The sequence below is a fragment of the Eulemur rufifrons genome, chromosome 16, assembly GCF_041146395.1.
Source record: "Eulemur rufifrons isolate Redbay chromosome 16, OSU_ERuf_1, whole genome shotgun sequence".
In the NCBI taxonomy this organism is placed as follows: domain Eukaryota; kingdom Metazoa; phylum Chordata; class Mammalia; order Primates; family Lemuridae; genus Eulemur; species Eulemur rufifrons.
The window spans coordinates 92,680,424-92,701,920 of record NC_090998.1 but is presented as its reverse complement, the minus strand read 5'-3'; the positions used below and the strand labels follow the sequence as shown (position 1 = coordinate 92,701,920).

At 58.2% G+C, this 21,497-nt stretch overlaps 1 protein-coding gene across 3 annotated transcripts in view; it reads left to right on the top strand.

The window, feature by feature from the left end:
- Positions 1 to 21,497, top strand: part of PHF21B (PHD finger protein 21B) — a 94,196-nt gene that overhangs the window by 51,692 nt on the left and 21,007 nt on the right. For 2 of the 3 annotated variants that reach the window (XM_069490828.1, XM_069490829.1), the window contains exons 3-5: positions 13,760 to 13,852; positions 17,229 to 17,579; positions 20,036 to 20,176. In XM_069490828.1, coding sequence (XP_069346929.1) covers positions 13,760 to 13,852; positions 17,229 to 17,579; positions 20,036 to 20,176 — 585 coding nt within the window. Of the gene's footprint in view, positions 1 to 13,759; positions 13,853 to 17,228; positions 17,580 to 19,763; positions 19,766 to 19,923; positions 20,177 to 21,497 lie in introns of all 3 variants that reach the window. The other variant, XM_069490827.1, reaches the window with a different exon arrangement.

Below are 21,497 nucleotides of genomic sequence, written 5' to 3'. Positions count from 1 at the left end.
CCTGCTCCTGTTCTGAGTGCCGTCACCTCCGTGGTGTGCGTGTGCCAGCCGTTCCTCCCTGTGCGTCGCTGAGTGGCATCCCGTGGCCCCGGGCTACCGCAAGACGTCCATTCCCCAGTCGATGGACATCTGAGTGGTTTTCACTTTTTGGTGATTGTGAATACAGCTGCCCTGATTTTCCCTGCACCTGGGGTTTTGAGGACACATGTTTTCATTTTTCCTGTGTAAATACATAGGAATGAAATTGCTGGGTCAGAGGGCACAGGTGTGCGTTTAATTTTGTAAAAACTACCGAACTATTTTGAAAGTGTTCGCATCACCGCCTGCCCCCACGGTGGTTTGTGAGAGCGCCGGCTGCTCCTCTGTGGCTGTCTCCTCGCCCGGCAGGGTCCCCGTCCTCGGTGGCCCTGTGCTCTGTGTGCTCTCGTGTCACACCCGGCGCCCACCCAGGTGTGACGCTCCCTTCTCTGCAGGTCTGTCCAGGTTCCTTTTTCTTTGGAACTTGGTCCTTCAAGATTTTGTCACATCCACCACTCTTGGTGCTGGAGGTAATTTTTATTTTGCGTGTGTCTTGATGTTACCATGGAACGAAAGTTTTTCATCCTACTTCTTCATCTCGAGTGAAAGTCCATGGCTTTTGTCTTAAATCAGAAACATCCGTATTGGACAGCACCGTCCAACAAAAGTATAACGGAGCCTCGCGTGTAAGTTTGAATCATCTAGTAGCCACACAATAAAAGTAGAAAGAAACAGATGAAATTAATTTTGGGGGGTGAAATTAATTTTAATAAGTGTTTTATGTAACTCAGTATGTCCAAAACATTCATTTTCATGTGTAATTTTTAAAAAATATTAATGAGACATTTTACTTTTTTCCCATACTAAGTTGAAATCCCACATGTATCTTACATCTCAGTTCGGATTAGCCACTTTCAAGTGCTCACCTGCGAGAGGTGGGAAAGGAGGCGGCCCCAGCACCGGGAGGCCGTCCCCTCGTGAGGGCAGGTGGGGCGTCCAGGTGGGATGGTGCCCCATGGTGCCCCAGTCCCCTGTCGTTGAGAAGTTGTGGCTGCAGAGGGGAGGGCAGGAGCCAGCACTCGGTGTCCACATGCCGGGACGGGACTGCTGCTGGGAGCGGGGACCAGACAGGTGGGGCCGTGCTGGAAGGGTGATGTGGGCCGTGGAGGGTGTGACACATGGGCCTGTGATTTCTGGGTTCCCTGCCAATGACTCATGGGACAGGAGTTCCTCAGGGCCTCACTTCCCTGTGTCTAGGGATCCGGGACCTACCGTGGTCCCCTCGAGGGCTCTCCAGAAGTGGGGGACAGGCAGAGAGAGCAGGGAGGGGGTGGCCAGAGGGTGTCCTCCCCTCCTCTGGATGAGGCGCATCTGGCTCTCCAACCCCTGGGCCCCAGGTGACCCCTTCGGCTCTCACAGCCCCTGGCCTGCCTTCCAGGGACTGGGTCACACCGGGTCATCTGTCCATGCCAGCTGCTCCTGTGGTCAGCTGCAGCCACTTTGGGCCCATGACTAAGTCACTTCTGTCTGGTGACTGGGTTGGGACATCCCCAGTGCTCCCACAGCCTCCTGCTGGATGTGGACGATTGCTGAACCAGCAGCTAGGGTCTCGCCCCCACACCCCACCTGTGACCCACCTTCCACCCAGGCAGGGGAGGGCACGTCCGAGCACACACACGTCCCGCCTGTTGCTCCCATGCTCAAAGCTCCCCCTGCATCCACGGCCAAGGTCAAGGTCAGGGCTGGCAGATGTGCCTGCTGCCCCTGCAGCTTCAGGGGGCTCAGTGACAGCTTGCCACCCACAGGGAACGTTCCTGAGACAGCACCCCAGGCCCCGTGGGTGGACCTGGGTGTTCTTGGGCCCCTGGGGTGTTTCGCCTGTCCTTGCCTGGGTGCACGCTCCTGACCTGGCTGTGTCCCTCCTGCGGCCCCGCCCCTCCTGTCCAGTTGTGGGTCATTGTCACATTGGTTCCTCTCAGTGCCAACCTCAGAAGATAACTTCTAGTGACCTGCCTGGCCAGCTCCCGTGGACGCTGGCATCCCCATCTTGAAGGTGGGGAAACCGAGTCAGGGAGTAAAATTACTGGTCCAGACTCACGCCAGGGCAGCACCTGGACCGTTTCCATGTGCTCCGGGGGCTGCGTTGGCCCTGCGGCCCCTCCCCCAGCACAGGTGCCCCGTGGGAAGAGGAGTGGCACCTGTAGTCCACAACTGTCACCTCCCAGTTTTAACGGACAGCCACCAAGCTGTCGTGGTCCCCCCGCCCTGGCAGTATGGCTGATAGTGGGACACACCTGGGGATGCCAGTACGGTTATTAAGTGCCTCCTGTGTGCAGGGCTGTTTGACAGCCCCACCCACATCTGAGGTGGCTGCACCCCCCCAGGGACACTGGGCCTTGCTCTCTATGTGACCTTCTCTCTTCCACCCACCCCAGGTTGGTCTGATCCTGCAGGATAGAGTGGGGGGGGGATGAGGGGGAGGGCAGCCCCCCAGGGTGTCAGGCAGAGTGACGGCTTAAAGTTGTGGGCCCAGGGCCCTCTCCCGGGGTCCCCTCCTCCTCCCTCACCAACTGCTTGCTTGGGGCAGGTCACCTCTTTCTCTGTCTCCTCATCTGCATTGGGTCCTGATGCTCCTGGAATCGTGGACATAAACTAGACGCGGAGGTGCTTTATCAGTGTCAGACAGCCCCAACTGCTCACTGGTCACCCCCTCTGTGTTGGTGAGACCTTCCCGTACACCTCAGTGGCACCGAGGGCAGCTGGTCCTGATACTTGCTTAGTGTCTGCCCCCAGACTGAGAGTGGAACCTCACACAAGGGCCCGCTCAGGGCAGGTGTGCGGGAGACACTTGCTGAGTGTAATTAGCGCCAGCAGGTTGAGGAGATAGAAGTGACCTAAGCCTATTTCCCAGTGGCTGTGGCTTCTGACAGCATTTGCAGGTCAAACCCGACGCCAATCCTGGAGGACAGGACCCTGCCCTCCTTGGCAAGAGCCTTGTTAGCATGTAGGGCCGGCCCCCTTTGAGGGGTTTGCGGGAGCCCCCAGAGTTGCTGGAATGTTCTGTGTCTTGGTCTGGGTGGGGGTTACTTGGGCGTAGACACTCAGCTCTGTGCCCAGGTGCTAGGCTGGGAGCAAATCCTGTCTCAGTCTCTCGGGGCCCTTCCTGTGGGGAGCCAGGAGTTGGGGGCTGCGGAGGACCAGGGTCTGCCCTCCATCCCTGTCCATGCTGAGGCTCCCCCCAGGGGCCTCTCCAGGTGGAGGAGTGACTCACAGGCTGTCACCAGCTTTCTGTGGTGCCAGTAGAGATGTGTGTCCCCTAAATTAGATTCTGGGGATTGGAGGTGGCGGTGTGTGTGTCGGCCCATCGCATATGGAAAGTGGACTTTCTAAGCGACTTTATTTTACGGAGGTCTGTAGGTCCGGGTGGGGAGAGGCAGTTAGAGGCGCCACTATCGATTGGATTTCGCTGTGCCTATGATTCGTTTAGGTGGTGGCCGCCTCTCCAGACCCATAGGGGCTCCAGGGCCCCGTGCGGAGGAGCCACACAACCACTCCGATAGCGAGGGCACTCGGCGAGGGGACGCAGGGAGGGACAGGCACCTCTGGCCCCAGGCCCCAGGGAGGCAGCCCCCCTCCTCTCTGGGGTAGGGGGAGTCACCCCCTGCCCTCCTCTCGGGGCCCTGGAGACGAGCCCGCCCCCCTCCTCAGTGTCAGATTTTCTGCATCAATCCAGAGAACGGATGAGAGGAGGGAAAACTAACCCCAGTGTCTTCCCAGTGGAGATTCGAGGCCTCTAGCCCCTGCCCCTGGGTCCTCCGGCAGAGACACCTCCCCACCTGCCCCCCAAGGCTTCGAGGCTACATTTCAGGCTGGCCTTCCTCTTGGGACACAGGTTAGAGAAGACAGTCCCTTCCGTGGGGATGGGACCAGCTGGCTTCTCTCAGGGGCTGCCATCCCAGGCAGCCGCCCTGGATTTTGGACATTCCCAGAGGCTGCTGGTCGTCCCAGTCGCAATCCAGGGGTGGGGCCCCAGGCAGGCCCCGCTGGGCTCCCGGCCTCTGAGTCTGGTTCTCCTTCAGAGACTGCCTTTGTCTTCCTTGATGCAGAGTTTTAGCTGGTCTTGTGAACGTCCTCCGCCGCAGAAACAGTGTGACATCAGAGGCTGCCACTCCTGTGCAGAAGTTTCTGGAATGCCTCTCCCTCCCATACATACCTGTGGTTTCTGGGGACCTTGCAGCCATGTTTTGCCCACCCTCAAGCCTCCAATCCTTAGTCCACGATGCCTTTGAGAGTGTGTGTTTCCTACTAAATAGCATAAAATTACATCCTTTCACGCTAATTAAGCCACTCTGCAGCACTGAGGGCCGCTGAAAGCATGTTTGAAATGTCAGCGCACAGTAGCCACTTGTGTTTTCTGGCACTTTCTGATTACAAGTGGCTCCCCCCATAAGGGCCTCTGCGATTGGCTAAGTGGCCCTGGGCAGCCTGCCTCGCTGGCCCCAGCTTGGTCTGGGTCACCGGGACCGAGCCAGGCTGGATCCGCCTGTGCTTGGCAGCCGGGCCGCAGTGGCCCAGTTTCTGTGCCGTCCGTGGTCGGCACAGTCAGCAGATTTTCCCCGGAGCGGGGCGTGGGCAGCATCCTGAGGTCAGAGCTTCGGAAAACAACTCCCTTCCTGGGGTTTGATGAAGCTGGTTTCAGAAGAGCGTTCTTGTTTTAAAGACCCAGCACTAAGGTCTCCTGATGGGTCCGCTGGGTGCAGCTCACCATGTATTGGTACCCAGCACCCTGGTAGAGAACAGGTGTGGGGGGGGTGTGCAGGACCTTGCAGGACCTGGACGGCAGGTCCCAATAGGAGAAAATTCAGACGTCCAAACAGGCCTCGGTACCGCAGGGCCACTGTGCGCTCTGCCCCTTCAGGGAGCAGCAGCCATTGCGTCCACAGGGGTGAGAGCCACGCACTGCGGCCTTGCTGCCCTGGCTCGCGCCCAGCAGCTCATAGCACGGCCTCTGGTCAGGCTCCATGGGGCAGCCACACGCCTGTCCCTATAAAGAGCCTGCATTGGCTCCGGTCACCCCAGGGGAGTGGCTGAGCTCCTGGGCGTGGCATTCGAGGCCCCTGGTGACCTGGCCTCCGCCCCTCCACGCCTCCTTCGCCACCTACCTTTGGGAGCTCCAGTCCCCACTGCTGGCGCCCCGCCCCTCCCACCACCCACCTGTCCTGCCTTCTATAGACGTGCAAAGGGCACTATAATATGCCTCCACCCAAACGAATAAACGTGGACGTGTGGCAGTTTGCATCTATTCACTTTGTTAAGGGGCTAAAACGTTACCGAGGCAATAGGCGCCTGTCACGTGCTCTCTCCCCCCTCCCCAGGGACAACCACAGTCGTAAACTGGTGGCCTCCGGCCCTGTTGTGCTCCCACTGTACAGGCAAGCCACACGCAGTCCCGAGGTGCTGACTTCATGTGAACGGTGCCAGGCTGTGCGTGACGTGGGCCACTTGCGGTGTTCACCTGGAGAGGCGTCTTCGGGTGACACCTGCAAGCCTGGTTTGCTCTGGCTGCTGGGAGGTTTTCCATCCTTGAGAACATTCTGGTTGGTCTGTTCCCCTGGCTAGTGACAGTCGCGCTGTTCCCCGCTTTCCCAGTTGCCAGTGCTGCCCCCGTCCTGTGCCCGTGCTGTGGGTCACCCCTGGGCGTGTGCTCAGGGGAGCGTGGGCCTGCGGGCATGGGCGGTCTCTTGTCACTTGACCGAGTTGCCCTCCCGCCAGCGCCGTGGACTCCTCATGGCTCCATCAGTCCCACTTGCTGCCTCACTGTGGCGTGGGTCGCTGATGCACACGTGCACGGAGGCACACGGGAGCCACTGGAACCACTCGCGAGCCGTTGCTGTGGGCTGCTCCTCAAGCACCCGTGCCAGGTGCCCCCTGCTGCCCTCTGTCCTTGTGACAGGGAGGGCAGTCCCTGCCCCCCTGCGCTGCAGGAGGAGGACAGCGATGACCGGAGCCGGCGGGGGAACGACATTCAAGTGCAGGTCGCTTGGCTTCCCTCCAGCGTGTGGAGCCTGGTCGTAAACACACTGGCCGGGCGGAGGCTCGGGGCGGCCAGCTGCCACATGGGAGCAGGCGGGACTTTCCCCGGGTTTTCACACAAACTCTCGGTGGCTCCTGATGGTCCCTCGTGGGTGGGCTTGGGTTGGTGGAGGCGTGGTGTCGAGGGAGCGGGGGCAGGGCCCAGCGACGAGCTCGCGCCGGCACCAGCACGTGGAGCTGCCTCCCTCGCTCCTGACGGGGATCAAGGAGGCAGTCGGATTTCATCTGTGAATAATAAACTGGTTTCGCATGGCAATAAAAGTGGTGCTTACGTTGCATTAATATTTATTAGCAGTTCTTGATGTTGGAACTGACTTGTTATCTTTGCCACACATCACGGCAGTTCTGTAAAGATGCAAGGAAAATTGCGACTCGAGGAGCAGTTGAATCGCCGTGCTCCGTGGCTGTGTCCACAGTGGCTCAGCCGGAAGAACTTCCGCTCGGCTGCGTGGAGGGGAGGGAGCAAGGCCGCCTTCCCCTGGGGTGTCCCGCTTCCCCGCTTTCCTCACCCAGCCAGGCGTGGCCCACTCCTCACGCGTCCAGAGCCCGGTGGGCAAAGCCTCTGGGTCCAGAATGCATCCGCAGCCCCAGCAGTGGGGCCTCAGTGGTCCTGTCCGGCTCCAGGGCCTCGGCGGCAAAGCCTCTGCCCCGCCGGCCACCCCGGCATGGGGGGTGAACACACTCAAGAGCCTTGTCTGCCCTTGTTCAGTGAGGTCTCGACGGGAGACACGGCCCCACGAGGAAGCTGTCACCTTCTGTAGACAGTTGTCCTGGTCTCTTCATAAAGGCCGTTGCCTGGGAAGAAGGGGTGGCGTGGGGCTGTCGTCAATGAAAAGAGGCAGAAGAGACCCGTGCACAGTGCTCGTCCTGGACGGCGTCCTGGCTTCAAAACAGCCGGACCGTCGGGGAGTTAGACGGTGACCCCAGTGTTCGGGGTGAGTCCTGGTGGTGCGTGCTGAAGTGGGGTACCGTGGAGCACGGAACCTGCTTGGAAAGGGCTTCGCCATGTGTGTTCTAGATTCCTGTCTGCATGTCTGCGTCGAGGTCCTCCTGGCGTGAGTGCAGGTGAGGAGGAAAGGCAGCCGTCCCGCCTGTGTCCCAGGGGAGGCTGCAGACCCCACGCTGCGGCCACTGCAGGGGCCAGTGCCGAGGGGGCCGCGCTGCTGCCTGGCCAGGTTCTAAGCAGCGGATGTCCCCGAGGGGGAGCAGGGGCTTCATCATGACCCCGCCCAGATGGGGGACTCAGGGTGCACTTGGTGCTCTGCGAGCATCACTCGTGAGTCCTCACTCCGAGAGGGGACAAAACGCTCCCGTGTCTTAAGGAGGAAACCGAGCCCCAGTCACGTGGCAGCCCTGGGTGTGGGGAAGGGCCGTGGAGGGCCAGCACCCCTCCCCGGAGGCCTTCGGGGACCTGACCTGACAGAGGTGGCACCCAGGGCCGGTTGGGGTGTCCTGCGGGGGCTGGCCCTGCCCTGCCCGGCTCCCACAGCCGCCCCACGCAGCCCCACCGCAGCCTTTCGGTGGGCTGTGAACTCTGGACTCCAGGTCACCCGAACCTCGGACAGTCATTGTCTTTTCTCGGTGGCACATTGCTCTCGGGGTCCGGACAGGGTCCTGCTGTCTCCGGGGCACACTCCTTCTTTCACATGTTTGTCCTCCCCCAGCCAGCAAAGCCCAAAGAGACCCGAGGTTTTGGCCTGTGTGTGGCCTTAGGAACGTGCCTTCCACTTGCAGGCCTCAGTTTCTCCATCTGTAAACTGAAGGGGAGGACTGCGTGGCTGCCGGGCCTAGACAGGTGGAGTCACATGCTGTCCTTCATGACATTTGCTTTCTCTACAGAGAAAACGGCTCCTTTTGCAAGTCGACTAAGCCACGGTGCTGGAAGTCACTAGCTCCTGGCTTCTGAGATTTTAAAGTATGAAAGTTCTCACTGGACCCACAGCTGTGCCCCTCCCAGTTGTGGGTTTGGGGGGGGTCTGACCCCTGCCCCCTGCCTTCCACCCCCGCGTGCCCTGCAGATGAGGAAACGGGGTGGGGAGAGCTAAGTGGCCTCGCACAGGTGGTGTCAGAGCCGGAATCTGAGCCCGCCCGCCCCGCCCCAGCTCCCGATCGAGCCCTCAGAGCCCACTGCAACATTTATTAAAGACAGATTTTCCCAAAGCCACGTGCGGCTTCTGCGCTGGCTCGCAGGGTCTGCGGGACACCTCTCTCCTCCCACCCGCCTCGGCCTGTCTGAGCCTCCCCAGGTTACCTGGTGGCCTGGGGCGCAGCTGATGCAGGAAGAATGTGAAGTTATCTTTGACTTTTATGGCCCTTTTTTGCCCTATTAAAATGCTCAGAGCTATAAATGTAGTCGTAGGGAGCCCATTTATCTTGACAAAAGTGCGGCTATAAACTACCCGGTGCTCGCGGAATGGCCTCCGAGGTGATTGTTTCTGCCGGCATCGATACATTCCAGCGCGGAGCGGAAAGGTGAGCCCCTGCCGGATGACGCGTCTTTTCGGCTTGCTGAGGAGCGTCATGAGGAAGTGGAAGAACGGGCTCCGGGGCAGGCCTTGGAGCGAAGAGAGGCAAATGGGGAAGCTAGTGTGGCATGGGCAGAGTGGGCAGTGCTGGAAGGTGGCTTTGGTGTTCTGGGGGAACCCTGCTCAGCACCGTTTCTAACCAACTCCCTCCCAGCGCATGGGGACTTCGGGCTCTAAGAGTTGTCTCATCTCCCATGATGGGGCTGCGGGCTCAGGGTGCAGAGCCTGTTCCTCCTGCCAGCCTGCTCGGGGGACCCTGTGCTTGAGGGCACCCCAAGTCCCAGGCAGCGGTACACTCGCCAGCTTTGGGGTTGGGGTGGAGTCGGAAGCCAGTGTGGTTATTCTGAGAACTCCCGTGGGGGCCGTTGTTCTGAGACCGTATTTCTCGCAGCGGGTCGTGTTTCTCTCGTGGTACCTGAGTCGTGAGCACAAGGAGGGGAAGAGCCCTCCCTGCGTCTCTCCCCAGCCTGCTCCCGGCTGTGTCCGCGGCAGCCTCTGTCCGGCCCCCCCCGGCTCTCTGCTCCTTTCCCTCCCCGAGTGCAAATTCCTGAAGTGGATGGACAGATCTCGCTAGTGTCCCAAGTCGAGAGGGAGATGATCAGAGATGAAGGCTCGGAACCAGGGAAGCAGAGCCCAAGAAGCTCCCAGAGGAGACCGCGTGTGGAAACAGATGTATGCACCAAGTGGACAGTCCCCAGAGAAACCAAGTCCACGGTAACGCCAGACACAGATGCACAGCGACCCTCGACCCAGCCGGGACCACCCACAGGAGCAGGCTGACACACAGAAAGAGACACATGGACTCGGAAAACACGCAGACAGCACGTGCTCGCCGTGTCTGGAAGGGCCACCCCAGCCCTCAAGGTTGCACCACGTCCGGAGGCTTGTTTGGGGCATCTTGGCCAGAACGGAAGCCCCAGGGAACCAGGGTCGTGCCCGTTCTCTGGCTCCTGTGGGATCTGCTGGCCAGCCCCACCCGTGCAGGCCACCCTGCTCCTGGGGGGCCCATAGCCCCACTCTCGGGCACCCACTGATGGGGATCCCACCGCAGGAAACCGCCGGAGTGAAGTGCCCGTGTGGGCCTTCCATGGCAGAACCTATGGGAAGGAGACGGGCTTCTTCGGGGCCTGCGGCTCCCAGGTTGGTAGAATCACCTGGCTCCTCTGCGGTCTGGGCCAGGGCCCAGGGGTGCGACGGTTGACCAGCTGTGTGGAGGCATCAGCCGGCAGGCCGGGGTCAGGGCAGGTCAGAGCCTTCCGCACGCATTGCTCCGTGGAGGTGGGGAGACACCGTGGCGGCAGGAATGGGGAGGAACGTGTGCATGTGGGCGAGCAGGTGCCGGGCCGTGCTCGAGGGGGTGCTCCCATGCTGCCCGGCAAGCCACGCGGGCGGGGAACAGGGAACAGCAGCGTGAATCGAGACGCTGCCTGGTAAGGAGATGGAATCTGTCCTTAATGTCTCCACCTTGCATGGGAAGCTCTTCCCTGACAAATGTCCAAAGTGAGTTTCCAGTTAAATATCGACGTTTGGGCGCTATGCAGAGAGGCAGGCAGCTGGCAGGAAGGACACGAGCCTCTCAGGGTTTGACCACGTGGGGCAGCCGGCAGAGCGGGGGCAGGAACCACCCATCATAGTCAGAAGCGGCTCCATGGCTTTTGGGGCCTGAGTCTCCTGCTGTGTCATTTGGGGGTGGATGATATTCATTCTGGGGGTGACAAGACACTGGATAAGGGGAGAAATAGGGAGGGAATTTATTTTTAGCAGTTTTGTCGAGGTATCATTGACATACAATAAACCGCACATATTAGACTGTACAGTGTAAGTTTGATACGTGTGAAACCCTCCCCACGATCGAGGCAGTGAACACATCCTTCATCCCAAAAATGTCCTCGTGCCCTTTTGTAATCCCTTGCTCCCATCCCCCACCCACCTCCACAAAACCTCTGATCTATTTGCTGTCACTTTGGTTTGCATTTTTCAGAATTTTATGCCACTGGCATCATACAATATGCACCTCTTTTGCATCTGACTTCTTTCATTCCAGCGTTATCTGTGATTTATCCATGTTGTGTGTGTCAGCAGTTCGTTCCTGTGTGTTGCTGAGCAGTGGTCTGTTGCGGATGCACCACAGTTTGTTCATCCCCGTGCCTGTCGATTAACGTCTGGGCTGTACCCAGCTGAGGCTGTAACAAATAGAGCTGCGAGAACATTGATTCACACGATTCTGCGTGAACATCTGCTTTCATTTCTCGTGGGTAATGCCTGGGAATAAAATGTCTGGATCGTCCGGTAAACGTCTTAGTCTGCTTGGGCTGCTATAACAAAAATACCATGGACTTAAGCAACAGAAATGAATTTCTCACAGTCCTGAGGGCTGGGAAGTCCAAGGTCAAGATGCTGGCTAGTTCAGTTCCTGAGGAGGGCTCTCTGCCTGGTGTGCAGGTGGCTGCCTTCTTGCCGTGTCTGCCCACGGCAGAGAGGAGGTCTGCACAGCAAGCTCTCTCATGTGTCTTCTTATAAGAGCACTAAATGAGGGCTCCTCTCTCATGACCTAATCACCTCCCAAAGGCACCATCTCCAAATACCATCACCTTGAGGGTTAGGGTTTCAGCATGTGCATTTGGGGGAGAGGGGACACAAACATTCCGTCCATAGCAGTAAACGTATGCTTAACTTTGTAAGAAGCTGCCAAACTGTCTTCCAACGTGATTGTACCATTTTACGTTCCTAATAGCAGTGGCTGAGCGTTCCAGTTGCTCTGCGTCCTCGCCAGTACTTGCTTTGGTCAGTCTTTAACTTTAGCTATCGAAATAGGTGTGAGGTCCTGTCTTACTGGGGTTTTAATGTGCATTTCCTTAATAACTAATTATGTTCAGCATCTTTTTATTTGCTTGTTTGCCTTCAGTATTTTATCTTTAATGAAGTATCTGTTCAAATATTTTGTTCATTTTTAAATTGGGTTGTTTGTTTTCAGAGTATTGGGTTTTGAGAGGTCTTTCATATGTTCCAGATACAAGTCTTTTGTCAGATGATTTGCATGTGTTTTTTCCCAGTGTGTGGCTAGTTTTTGTATTCTCCTAACTCTGTCTAACTTCAAGAGTTTTTTGTTTTGTTGAAGCTCGGTTTATTAATTGGTTCTTGTATGGTTTTGCTTTTGGTGTTCTGTCTCAGGCTCTTTGCCTGACCCAGAGTGGGTTGTTTATTTTTAAAAAATTATATGCTATGAGGTATGAATCGAAGTTCTTTTTTGTTTGTTTTTAGTACATAGGTGTGCTTGTTCCAACACCATTTATGAAAAGATTATCCTTTTTTCCACTAAATTGAATGCCTTTTCAGCCTTTGCTGAAAATCAGTTGACCATCTATGTGTGAATCTACTTTGGACTGTCTGTTCTGATCCATTGATCTATTTGCTCATCTTAACACCAATAACTCTGCCTTGATTACTCTAGCCTTATAATAGGTCACAAAGACAGGTCACTTGATTGGAGTCAAGTCGGATAATTCCTTCCTTTTGGTTGTTGATTTTGTTTGTTTCAGGGTTATTTTGGCTATTCTGGGGCCCTTATAATTTCATATGCATTTTAAAATCATCTTGTCAATTCCTATTTTTTAAAAAGCCCACTGAGATTTTGATAGAGGTTGTATTAGGTCTGTAGATCAATTTGGGGAGAATTGAAATCTTAACAGTATAGAAGTTTCTGATCCATGGTTATGGTATATCTCTTTCCTTACTTAAATCTTTTTAGATTTCCCTTGGCACTATTTCAAAGTTTTCAGTGTACAGGTCTGACACAGCTATTGTCAGATTTATTCCTGAGTATTTCTTACTTGTATCTCTTGATGCTATTGCAAATGGCATTTTAAATTTTTTCAAATTTCTGAATGTTGGTGGCTAGCGTATAGAAATACAATTGTTTTTTATATATTGTTCTTTTATCTTGCAACCTTGCTAGACTTATTTGTTCTAATAGCTTTTTTTTTTTTTTTTTTTTTGGCATCTATTGAGAGCAGCGTGTGGTTTTTCTTCTTCCATGTGTTATCATGGTGAATGACGCTGACTGATTCTCAGACGGCGAGGCAGCCTTGCATTCCTGGGATACAAACAACCCGTTCATGACATACTATCCTTTTCCTTATTGTTGGACTTGGTTTGCTAACGTTCTGTTAAGAAGTTTTGCATCTGAGTTCTAGAGAGAACCTTGCTGGTCACTGGCCACTGATGGTTTGGCTGGATCTGAGGGAGGGGTGCCTCTCACCCCGTCAGGCAGGCTCGTGGGGTACACACGTGGCCGCGTGGAACTGCTCCTTCATCGGGGGCTGTGGGTAGTGGTGGTTCCCACAGAAGAAGGCTTAGGCAAGCAGGCACCCCAAAACACACCTCCTGCGCTTGTACCTGGGGTCCCTGGAAGGAGTCGGCTCCCTTCTCCCCTCCCGAACGCCCACCCTGCTGCTTGCGTGGGGGCTGAGACTCGGAGGGCATGTCGGGGCACACTCAGCTCACTCCCCACCATGGGGCCCAGTAGAGACACGTGTCAAGGGCCTGAAAAACATTCCTGCATTTTGACCCATGAGCCCCCGCTTTCAGACCCTTTCCTGTGGAAATCCTCTGTGCAGTGGAAATGGCTTTATCCACAAAGACATTCAGTTCCCTGCAGCCTTGCTTGGTCACCGGGAGAGGCTGGGGCAGAACCCAAGTTTCTAGGAGGAGGAGCTTAGCGGAGGGAGTGCTCTTGTGTCTGCCGGATGGAGCACTCCACAGCCGGGAGAGGAGTGATTCCTGAAGATTGCAGTGACATCGGGAAATCTCACATGTCCTTACGTGAAAGTAGAAAAACAGGTCACAAAATTCTGTGGATAAGCCATATGAAAAATTGACTTAGGAAAGGAAGCTAATGTACAACAAATTGTGATTATTTTCTGGGCAATACTATTCTTTTTTTTTTTTTGTTTTACCCTCTAGCTTCCAGAATTTCTCGAATGAATGTAGATTACTTTGGTGAATTTTTAAAAATCGTAACTAAGAAAGGGAAGGGTAGAATTTGCTGTGTCCGCCGCAGCCGCCCTGGCCGGCCAGGCTGGGTGGGCTGTGCCGGTCCCAGCGCTGCCCCCTGTGTCTTCCAGGCTTTGGGAACCATCACTGCAGTGCCTGTCACGGGTCCTCAGGTCAGCTCCTTGCAGAGGTTGGCCGGGCAAGGAGCGGCAGTGCTACCTCAGGTAAGCAGCCCTCGGGCGGGGCCCGGGGTGTCCACCTGTCTGTCCCCATGGTCTGTGTCCCCAGCCCCTCTGCACTGAGGTGTGGGGCAGGGGCTGAGCTAGGTGGGACCCACACACTGTCCGTCCCTCCCGCCGCCTCTGCCCATTCTTCAGTGGAGACATTGGGACCAGCTCTGGTTTTCCAGTGAGGAATTGTGAAGTCAGTTTAGTGGGTCATGACCAGAGTTTTTTCTTAATGGAATAAACTAGGCTGGACTGAAATAGAAGAGAAATATCAAGATGCATCTGTGCGTGTTGTTTCGTGTACAATTTGTTTCTGTGCTGCGTCACAGGTAATGTGTTTTTAACTCTGGGTCGTGGTCAGAGAAGTCTGAGAAGCTCTGAACGAGGTGATTCGTTTTAGGGGCAGCGGCGCAGACACCGGGCCAGGTGCCTGGGGCTCTAGACCGGGGTCCCCTGACAGGTCGTCACACTTGGGACCAGTCACCGCAGAAGGGCTAACGCAGGTGGCTGCTTCATCCATCTGTGGCCTGGTGCAGAGCAAACGCATGGCGATTATTAACCAGTGCCCTTGTTATCACTAGCGCAGCTTTACTGAGCACCTGCTGTATACACCATTCCTGGCCAAGGGCTGCCAGCTGCAGACACAAAGACGGCCCCAGCCTGTCCCGAGGCTTCAGGGCTGGACACATCCCCGGCTCAATGCTGGTGCAAGGCAGCTGCCCTGGGCTCCTCCATGCAGCAGCTTTGCCCACGTCCCACCTGTGCCGAATCCTGCCCCTGTGAGGCTCAGCATCTGGAGGGAGGGCAGACAAGGAAACAGGTGTTCTGAATCCAGGGTGATGGGGCGGAGTCAGGAGGATTCTCAGGGCTGGCAGGAGCCCTGAGGAGGCCCGTTGCCCACCCGGGGGCCAAGGCGGGCTTCCTGGAGGAGGTGGTACTTGAACCGGGGCTCGAGTGGGAGGGCATTGCAGGCCAAGGTGGAGGCAGACCGCAGGAGAGAGCACCCAGGAGGAGGGCGCAGGGTGAGAAGCAGGCAGGGGTGGTGGGGAGGCCGGAGTGGCAGCGCTGGGAGGGGCGGCCAGAGCAAGCAGGGGGCTAGAGAGGCAGTGGGGGCCTTTGGGCGGCCTCAGGGTCAGTCTCCCCTGTCAGTGGGCAGTAGGGAGCTATGCAAGGCTTCTGAGCAAGGCAGGGCGTCAGGGAGGAGCTCTGCACTGCACCCCCAGCCGCCTTCTCACCCTGCTGCCTCCGGGCTTCTGTCTCCGTGTGTCTCCCTTGCTGTCCCCTCCCCACTAGCTTGCTGGCCTCCAGGCCGGTCAGCTCAGGCCAAAAGGTGCCCAGTGCTCGCCCGGTCCAGCCGCTGGCTGCTGCTGTCACGGGAAGCTCGAGGGAGCAGAACAGGCAGCCTGTGACGGGAGCCGACTGACGGTGGCCGCCACTGACCCAGAGGAAGGAGAGGGTTGGGGTGGGGAGGACCCCAGAGGCCTCCTGGCCCGGGGCTGCACACATCTCCAGGTCGCAAGGACAGAAAGGTCACGAGTCCCAGGATCCCCAGATGTGTTCTCTGGGTTGGAAGCCCACACGCAGGGCCTAAGCCCGTGACTAAGTTTGTCTTCAGTGTCCAGCATCTGCGATTCGGGCCCGGCTCACCTTCGCTCAGACTCCGGGTTGCTAGGGTTAGTGGCCGGGGTCAACCAGGACATGTGGGCAAGCCCCAAATGACGAGGGAGGTGCCACAGGACACAGAATGGCCATCACCGCAGCTGAGGTCCTCGCTGACTGCACAGGCATCCATCCGCCCATGCCACCCTCTGCATAGATGGGGACAGCAGTTCCCCAGCCAGTGACCGTTGCAGCCAGCGGCCGGCAGGGACAGGAGGATCCTGTCTGCAGTTTCCATGCTGGGCGTCAGTGTTGGCGTGGCGCTGGGAGCGTGGTGTCAGGGGCCACATGCCCTGACCACTGGTGCTCAGGACAGAGCTGCAGGCTCAGCTGGACCCACACCGGCCACCTCACCCAGCCACAGAGAGGCCCCCGATGCCAGGAGGGCAGGGCCCACTATGGCAGGGGACCGGAAGGGCCCAGAATCGAGGGCCAGCTCCATGCCAGGCACCGGAGGAGCTCACAGATGGGAAGCCTGCCCGGCCAAAGGGCAGCTGTGCCTCAGTGAGCTGCCCAAGGTCACAGGGCCCTGCGGGAGCCGCCCTAAGCCCCTCTCTCCATGAGTGTCACTGGAGACAGGGTGGGGCAGGTGGGGCCAACAGTGCCAGACAGGCCTGTGGAAGTCCTGGGCGCAACTGTCCTAACTGTAGCATCGTCATTCTCCAGTAAGTCCCTCCCCTCCAAGCCTCGGCTTGCTCCTCTGTGGACGAGGCCAGCATCCCCACCCTCCTTGTGGTCACAGCAGGGCTCAAGTAAGACAAGAAGGCAGATCATGTCCCTTCTCCCAGCCCGCGTTTCCTGTCTCTAAGGAGGTGATGTTCGCGTGGACCTCCCAGGGTTGGCGTGGCCTCATTTGGGGCTGAGGTGTCCCTGGTTCAGCGTGCAGGGTCGATGCTGCAGTGGTGACGGCATCTGCAGGAATGCTGGTGACAGCCCTTGGTCAGGGCACACTGGCACCTCCTGTGCGTTTTCTCACTTCCAATCCCAGGTGGGGCCCGTCACCCCAGGCACAGATGAGGGACCTGGGCCTGGGAACACTCAGATGTGTCCCTGAGAACACGCAGGTCCCAGAGGAGCCAGGGTTGGCCCCAGGCAACCTGTCCAGGGCCCTGGCCTGAACCGCTTCGCAGCTGCCTGCAAGATACTTGCACTCCTTCCTTCCACGTGGACGTGTTAGAGCGTGACGCACCAATCACACGTGCACAGCTCGGTGGTTTCCATGGGCACACAGCAGCAAGCCCCCAACCCAGGGGCCCCCGTGGTCCCTCCTGGCCCCTGCCCAAGGGCAGCACTCTGCAGACTTCTGGGGCCAGAGGGAGCTTTGCTGCTCAGACCCGATGTGCAGGGAGCCCCATGCGGGGACTCCTCCTCCTGCCTCGGGTGCTGCCCTCTGCCGCGCTCCCCCTCCCGCAGCTCCCCCCGAGCTCTCTGAGTGGAGCTGGAGGCACTCGGGCCCGGAGCGGCTCCTCTAGAGCCCCGTGGCCGGCGAGCAAAGCCCAGGACGCAGGAGGCGTCAGAGTCAAGGTCTTGCCTGCTGGGAGGCCTTGGGGGCCCCATGCCTTTTCCATGGCATCTCCTCACCTTGAACATGGGACATCTCTGGGCCAGGTCTTGTCGGTCCTGCCTCTGGCCAGAGCTGCCCTTGCCCTGTGCCCATCATCAGCCGCCCGCATGTGTCCGTCTCTCTGACCCTGCGCCTGTCCCCTCCTCCCAGGTTAGGCCAAAGACTCTGATTCCAGACAGCCTCCCTGTCACCCCGGGCCGAGACCGGCCACCCAAACAGCCCCCAACCTTCCAGAAGGCCACCGTGGTCAGCATCAAGAACCCCAGCCCTGCCCTCCCCACCGCCAACAACACCGTCAGCCATGTGCCAGCGCCTGGCAGCCAGCCCCAAGCCCTCGCCGAGCCCGCTGCCCTCGCCTCTCCCCTGAGCAGTGCCGGGGTGGCCTACGCCATCATCTCCACCTCCCCCAGCAATGCCGCCGCCATGGCCCCCAGCACCGCCGTGTCCGTGGTCAGCGACAGCATCAAAGTCCAGCCCCTCCTCATCAGTGCCGACAACAAGGTGAGTGCCCCCCGGCAGGCTGCGGAGGGGACGTGCCCCGCACGGGAGGCCTCGGGGCCCGTCGTCCAGGAGGGTCCCCATGAATGAGGCCCAGGCAGAGTGAGTGACCGGGTGGCGGAATGATCCAGGGCCAGAGGCGTGAATGGAGTGTGAGCAGGCGATTGCGGGAGTGTGTCAGTGCGTGGACAAGCGAATGTACACGTGAGTACACGGAAATGTGGCCGAATATTCGAATGAGCACTAGTGGCAAGGGAGTGATTGGTCAACGAATGAACGAAGTCATCGGAATAATTAACCAATGAATAAGATGTGTGACCGAGCGAGTGCCTGGAAGAGGGACCAATATTGATCACCCTCCTGCGCGGGTGGAGTCGGACAGTCAGGTGCATCCCAGGTGCCTGGATGCAAAATCTCCCGTGATTTCTTGCCAAGATTTGACGCTAACACTAAGGCCCTCTCCCCGTTCCCCTCTGAGCTCCTCAGTGGTTGCACTGTTCGAGGCCTGTGGGTCCAAACGGTCACTACCCTTTCCTCTCTTTGGCCTCTTTTCCTCGGTTCCCAATTTGGGGTCTCTCGGGCCACCCCCTCTTGCTCCTGCTGCTGTGCCTCCCTCTTCCCCAGCCTGGATGTGGGTGCTCGGCTCTCATGGGACCTTACATTGCTGCACACAGCATATTTCTGGGGCTATTGCGCTCCCGAGCCCTCCCACCCACTGCTGGCGTCTTGAAGGATTCCCAGAGCCTGAAGAGTCACCATGGGCCACGCTCAGGTGGCAGGGGTACCCCAGGGTGGCGCCTGACCCAGAGGCGTGCTCAGCAGATGTTTGAGGCGCATGCCCATTTCACTGCAGCTGCGCCAGCATCCAGTGTTGGCATTTTCAACACTTTGCTCACTGAACAGGCGCACGGACGCCCTGCTGGTCACAGTGGAACGCCTGTGGGTATTGTCACGGTTCAGTGTTTTCCCCGTACTTCGTGAGAATTCGGTCTCCTTGTGTGTGACTCGTTTGAAGATTCTCTTTGCCCTTTTTCCTTTTGGAGATGTTAATGTTTTTCTTTTCATGAACATAAAAAGGTGCGTTTTTTTCCCAGAGAAGTTGGGGTTTTTAAAATGTGATACAAAGAAGAAGGAAGAGCTTCTCTTAAGCCAGAAGAAAACTGGAATATATTTTCTCTTTGTGCTTAAGAGCCTGAAATTCATAAGACAGTAGCCATATGCTACTTTTTTGAGACAGAGTCTCGCTCTGTTGCCCAGGCTAGAGTGCCGTGGCGTCAGCCTAGCTCACAGCAACCTCCAACTCCTGGGCTCAACCGATCCTCCTGCTTCAGCCTCCCGAGTAGCTGGGACTACAGGCATGCGCCACCATGCCTGGCTAAGTTTTTCTGTATATATTTTTAGTTGTCCATATAATTTCTTTCCATTTTTTAGTAGAAACGGGGTCTCGCTCTTGGTCAGGCTGGTCTCGAACTCCTGAGCTCAAATGATCCACCCACCTCAGCCTCCCAGAGCGCTAGGACTCAGGCGTGAGCCACTGCGCCCAGCCTAATAATCACATGTTTTTAGGGGGGGGAAAAAGTTCACATAATGCCTGGTTTGGGCCAGACCCTGGCTAACGGATCCTGGTGAATTCCTCTTCCCTGGATCCATGAACAATAACGATTCTTTCCTAGTTCTCTGTCCAAAAAAAAATGAAACAGAAGAGCAGATCAAGGGGATCTGGCCCCGAGAGAGCCTGGGCTGGATGGGTGGATTCCACACTTATTTTTACTGTCAGACCCTTTGAGCAAATGCCCCCTGAGCCCCAAGGACGGTTGGCTAGAATGGGGCTGCTCCGGGCGGGACAAGCGGGGCCTGGAGCCCACCTCCCCTTCCCTACCCCACAGGCGTGGCAGGGTCCCTCTCGCACAGTGAAAGAAACAGGGCCTTAGTCCCACCTGCCTGCCCAGGCCAGGTTTGAGTGCCTCAGGCCCAGCGGCCTCAGGGTGGGGGAGGCAGTGCAGCCTCTGCCCTGCTGTGCCTCCCCCTTGGCCTCAGCTGACCTGTGTTGAGCTGGGGGAAAGGAGGCCACGCTCTCTGCAATCCTGAGTCTGCGCGGCCTCCAGGACACAGGTGTTGCCAAGGCTTTGCGGTGAGCAGGCTGAGGCTCGGGGCACAGCGACCTCCCGCGGCCACTCGGCCGGGAAGCCGTGGGCAGGGCTGGGAGCCAGGCCTTCCTGGCGCCTAGAGCAGGGCGGCTTCTCATGCAGACCCTCCTCGCGGCGGGAGGGGTGTCGGGAGGAGCAGGTGCTGGCCGCACCGTGGGCGCAGGCCACCCTCGAGGACGCGCCTGGCCCAGGCTCCATAGGCCCTGCCCCTGCACCTCCCTGGCCTGTCCGTGCGGGTGCCACTGTCCCCTTACCCCCACCCCTCCCCCGTCCCCGCCATTGCCCCTCTCACCCCTCCACAACATTTTCCAGGTCATCATCATTCAGCCTCAAGTGCAGACACAGGCCGAGAGTACGGCGGAGTCACGGCCACCCACAGAGGAGCCATCTCAGGGAGCTCAGGCCACCAAAAAGAAGAAGGAAGATCGGCCCCCGACCCAGGAGAACCCCGAGGTAGGGCGGCTCACCGGAGGGCCCGGGCCCTGCTCAGGCCATGGTGGGGCTGGGGCTGCCGGAGGACGTAGTGCTGTGCCGAGTGGGGACAGCCTCACTGTGGGATGGTCCCCACAGCCACGGCACAGCCACCCTGTGCAGCGGATACTCCTGGGGCTGGGACTCGCCGGCAGCCAAGTCTTGGCTGCTCCGTCCCAGGGAGGCGGGGCGTGGGCTGGGCAGCAGCGTGAGGCCGTGGTTAGCACGGATTCTAGAGCCACTTAACTTCTAGCACCTCCAGTGTCCAGCGCTGTGACCGTGGGCAGATCACTTCTGCTTCCTGTCTGTAAAATGGGAATGGTGAGGCCTCCTTCCTCCCAGGGCTGCTGGAAGGATTTCAGGATTCCACGAGCTCCTGGGGTGGCACCTGGAGGGTGCCGTCGGCTGTTACGCACCATCCTGGGGGCCCCGGCTGTGTCCCCTCAGTCCTGAGTTCGGGGGGGGACGGTGCTCCCCTGGGCAACACATGGCCCTAATAGGTCCCTGCCCCTCCTCTCTGACCGGGGCCAATTCTGAGTGGGTGAAGGTGGCCAGAGCAGGGCCCTGGGCACGTTACAAGTCAGCTGCCACCTGGGGAGCGCGGGAGCTGCAGATGTCTCCTGAAAGTGCCTGGAGAACTTTCTAGAAATTGCACATAACACCACCTCCCCCCCAAAGGAGGAGGGACAAGTAGGCTTTTATTGGCCCATCCAGGCACATGCGGGCCTGCAGCCACCTGCCCTGGTGGACGTGTGAGAGGCAGCAGCTAATTCAAGGCCGTTGTGTTTTGGACTGTGGGTTGCAGCAGGTGTGAGGCTCAAATCCTCCAGCCGCCCACGGCCAGACCAGCCCTGCCCGCCCCCCTCTGGGCCTCTCCCTGCCTGGCGCCCTTTGCTCTCCCTCGTTCATCCTGTGGGTCCCCTCAGGTGCCCTCCCTGACGACCGTGCCCCACAGGCTGCAGAGGCTCCCGCGCCTCCCGCTGTCTGTGAGTGCGCCGCCCGTGTCGGGCCAGACACCATCCACTCGTGTCCCCCCATTCGTCAAGCACGACTGGGAGTTTGCTCCAAGGTGCTGGGGGACGCCCGGAGGGGGCAGACGTGGCCCTCGCCCTAGGGAAACTCACTTCTGTGGGCAGACACTGGCGTGGCTGCAGAGGCCTGTGACTTGTGCTCAGAAATACCAAGTGTCATCAGAGAATTCTAAATTAAGAGCCACAGGAGACAAGGGGAGAGGGAGAGAGCCCCGTTTCCCCGAAGGGCTGAGGACGGCTTTGCAGAGGGGCAGGTAGGATCTCAACAGAGG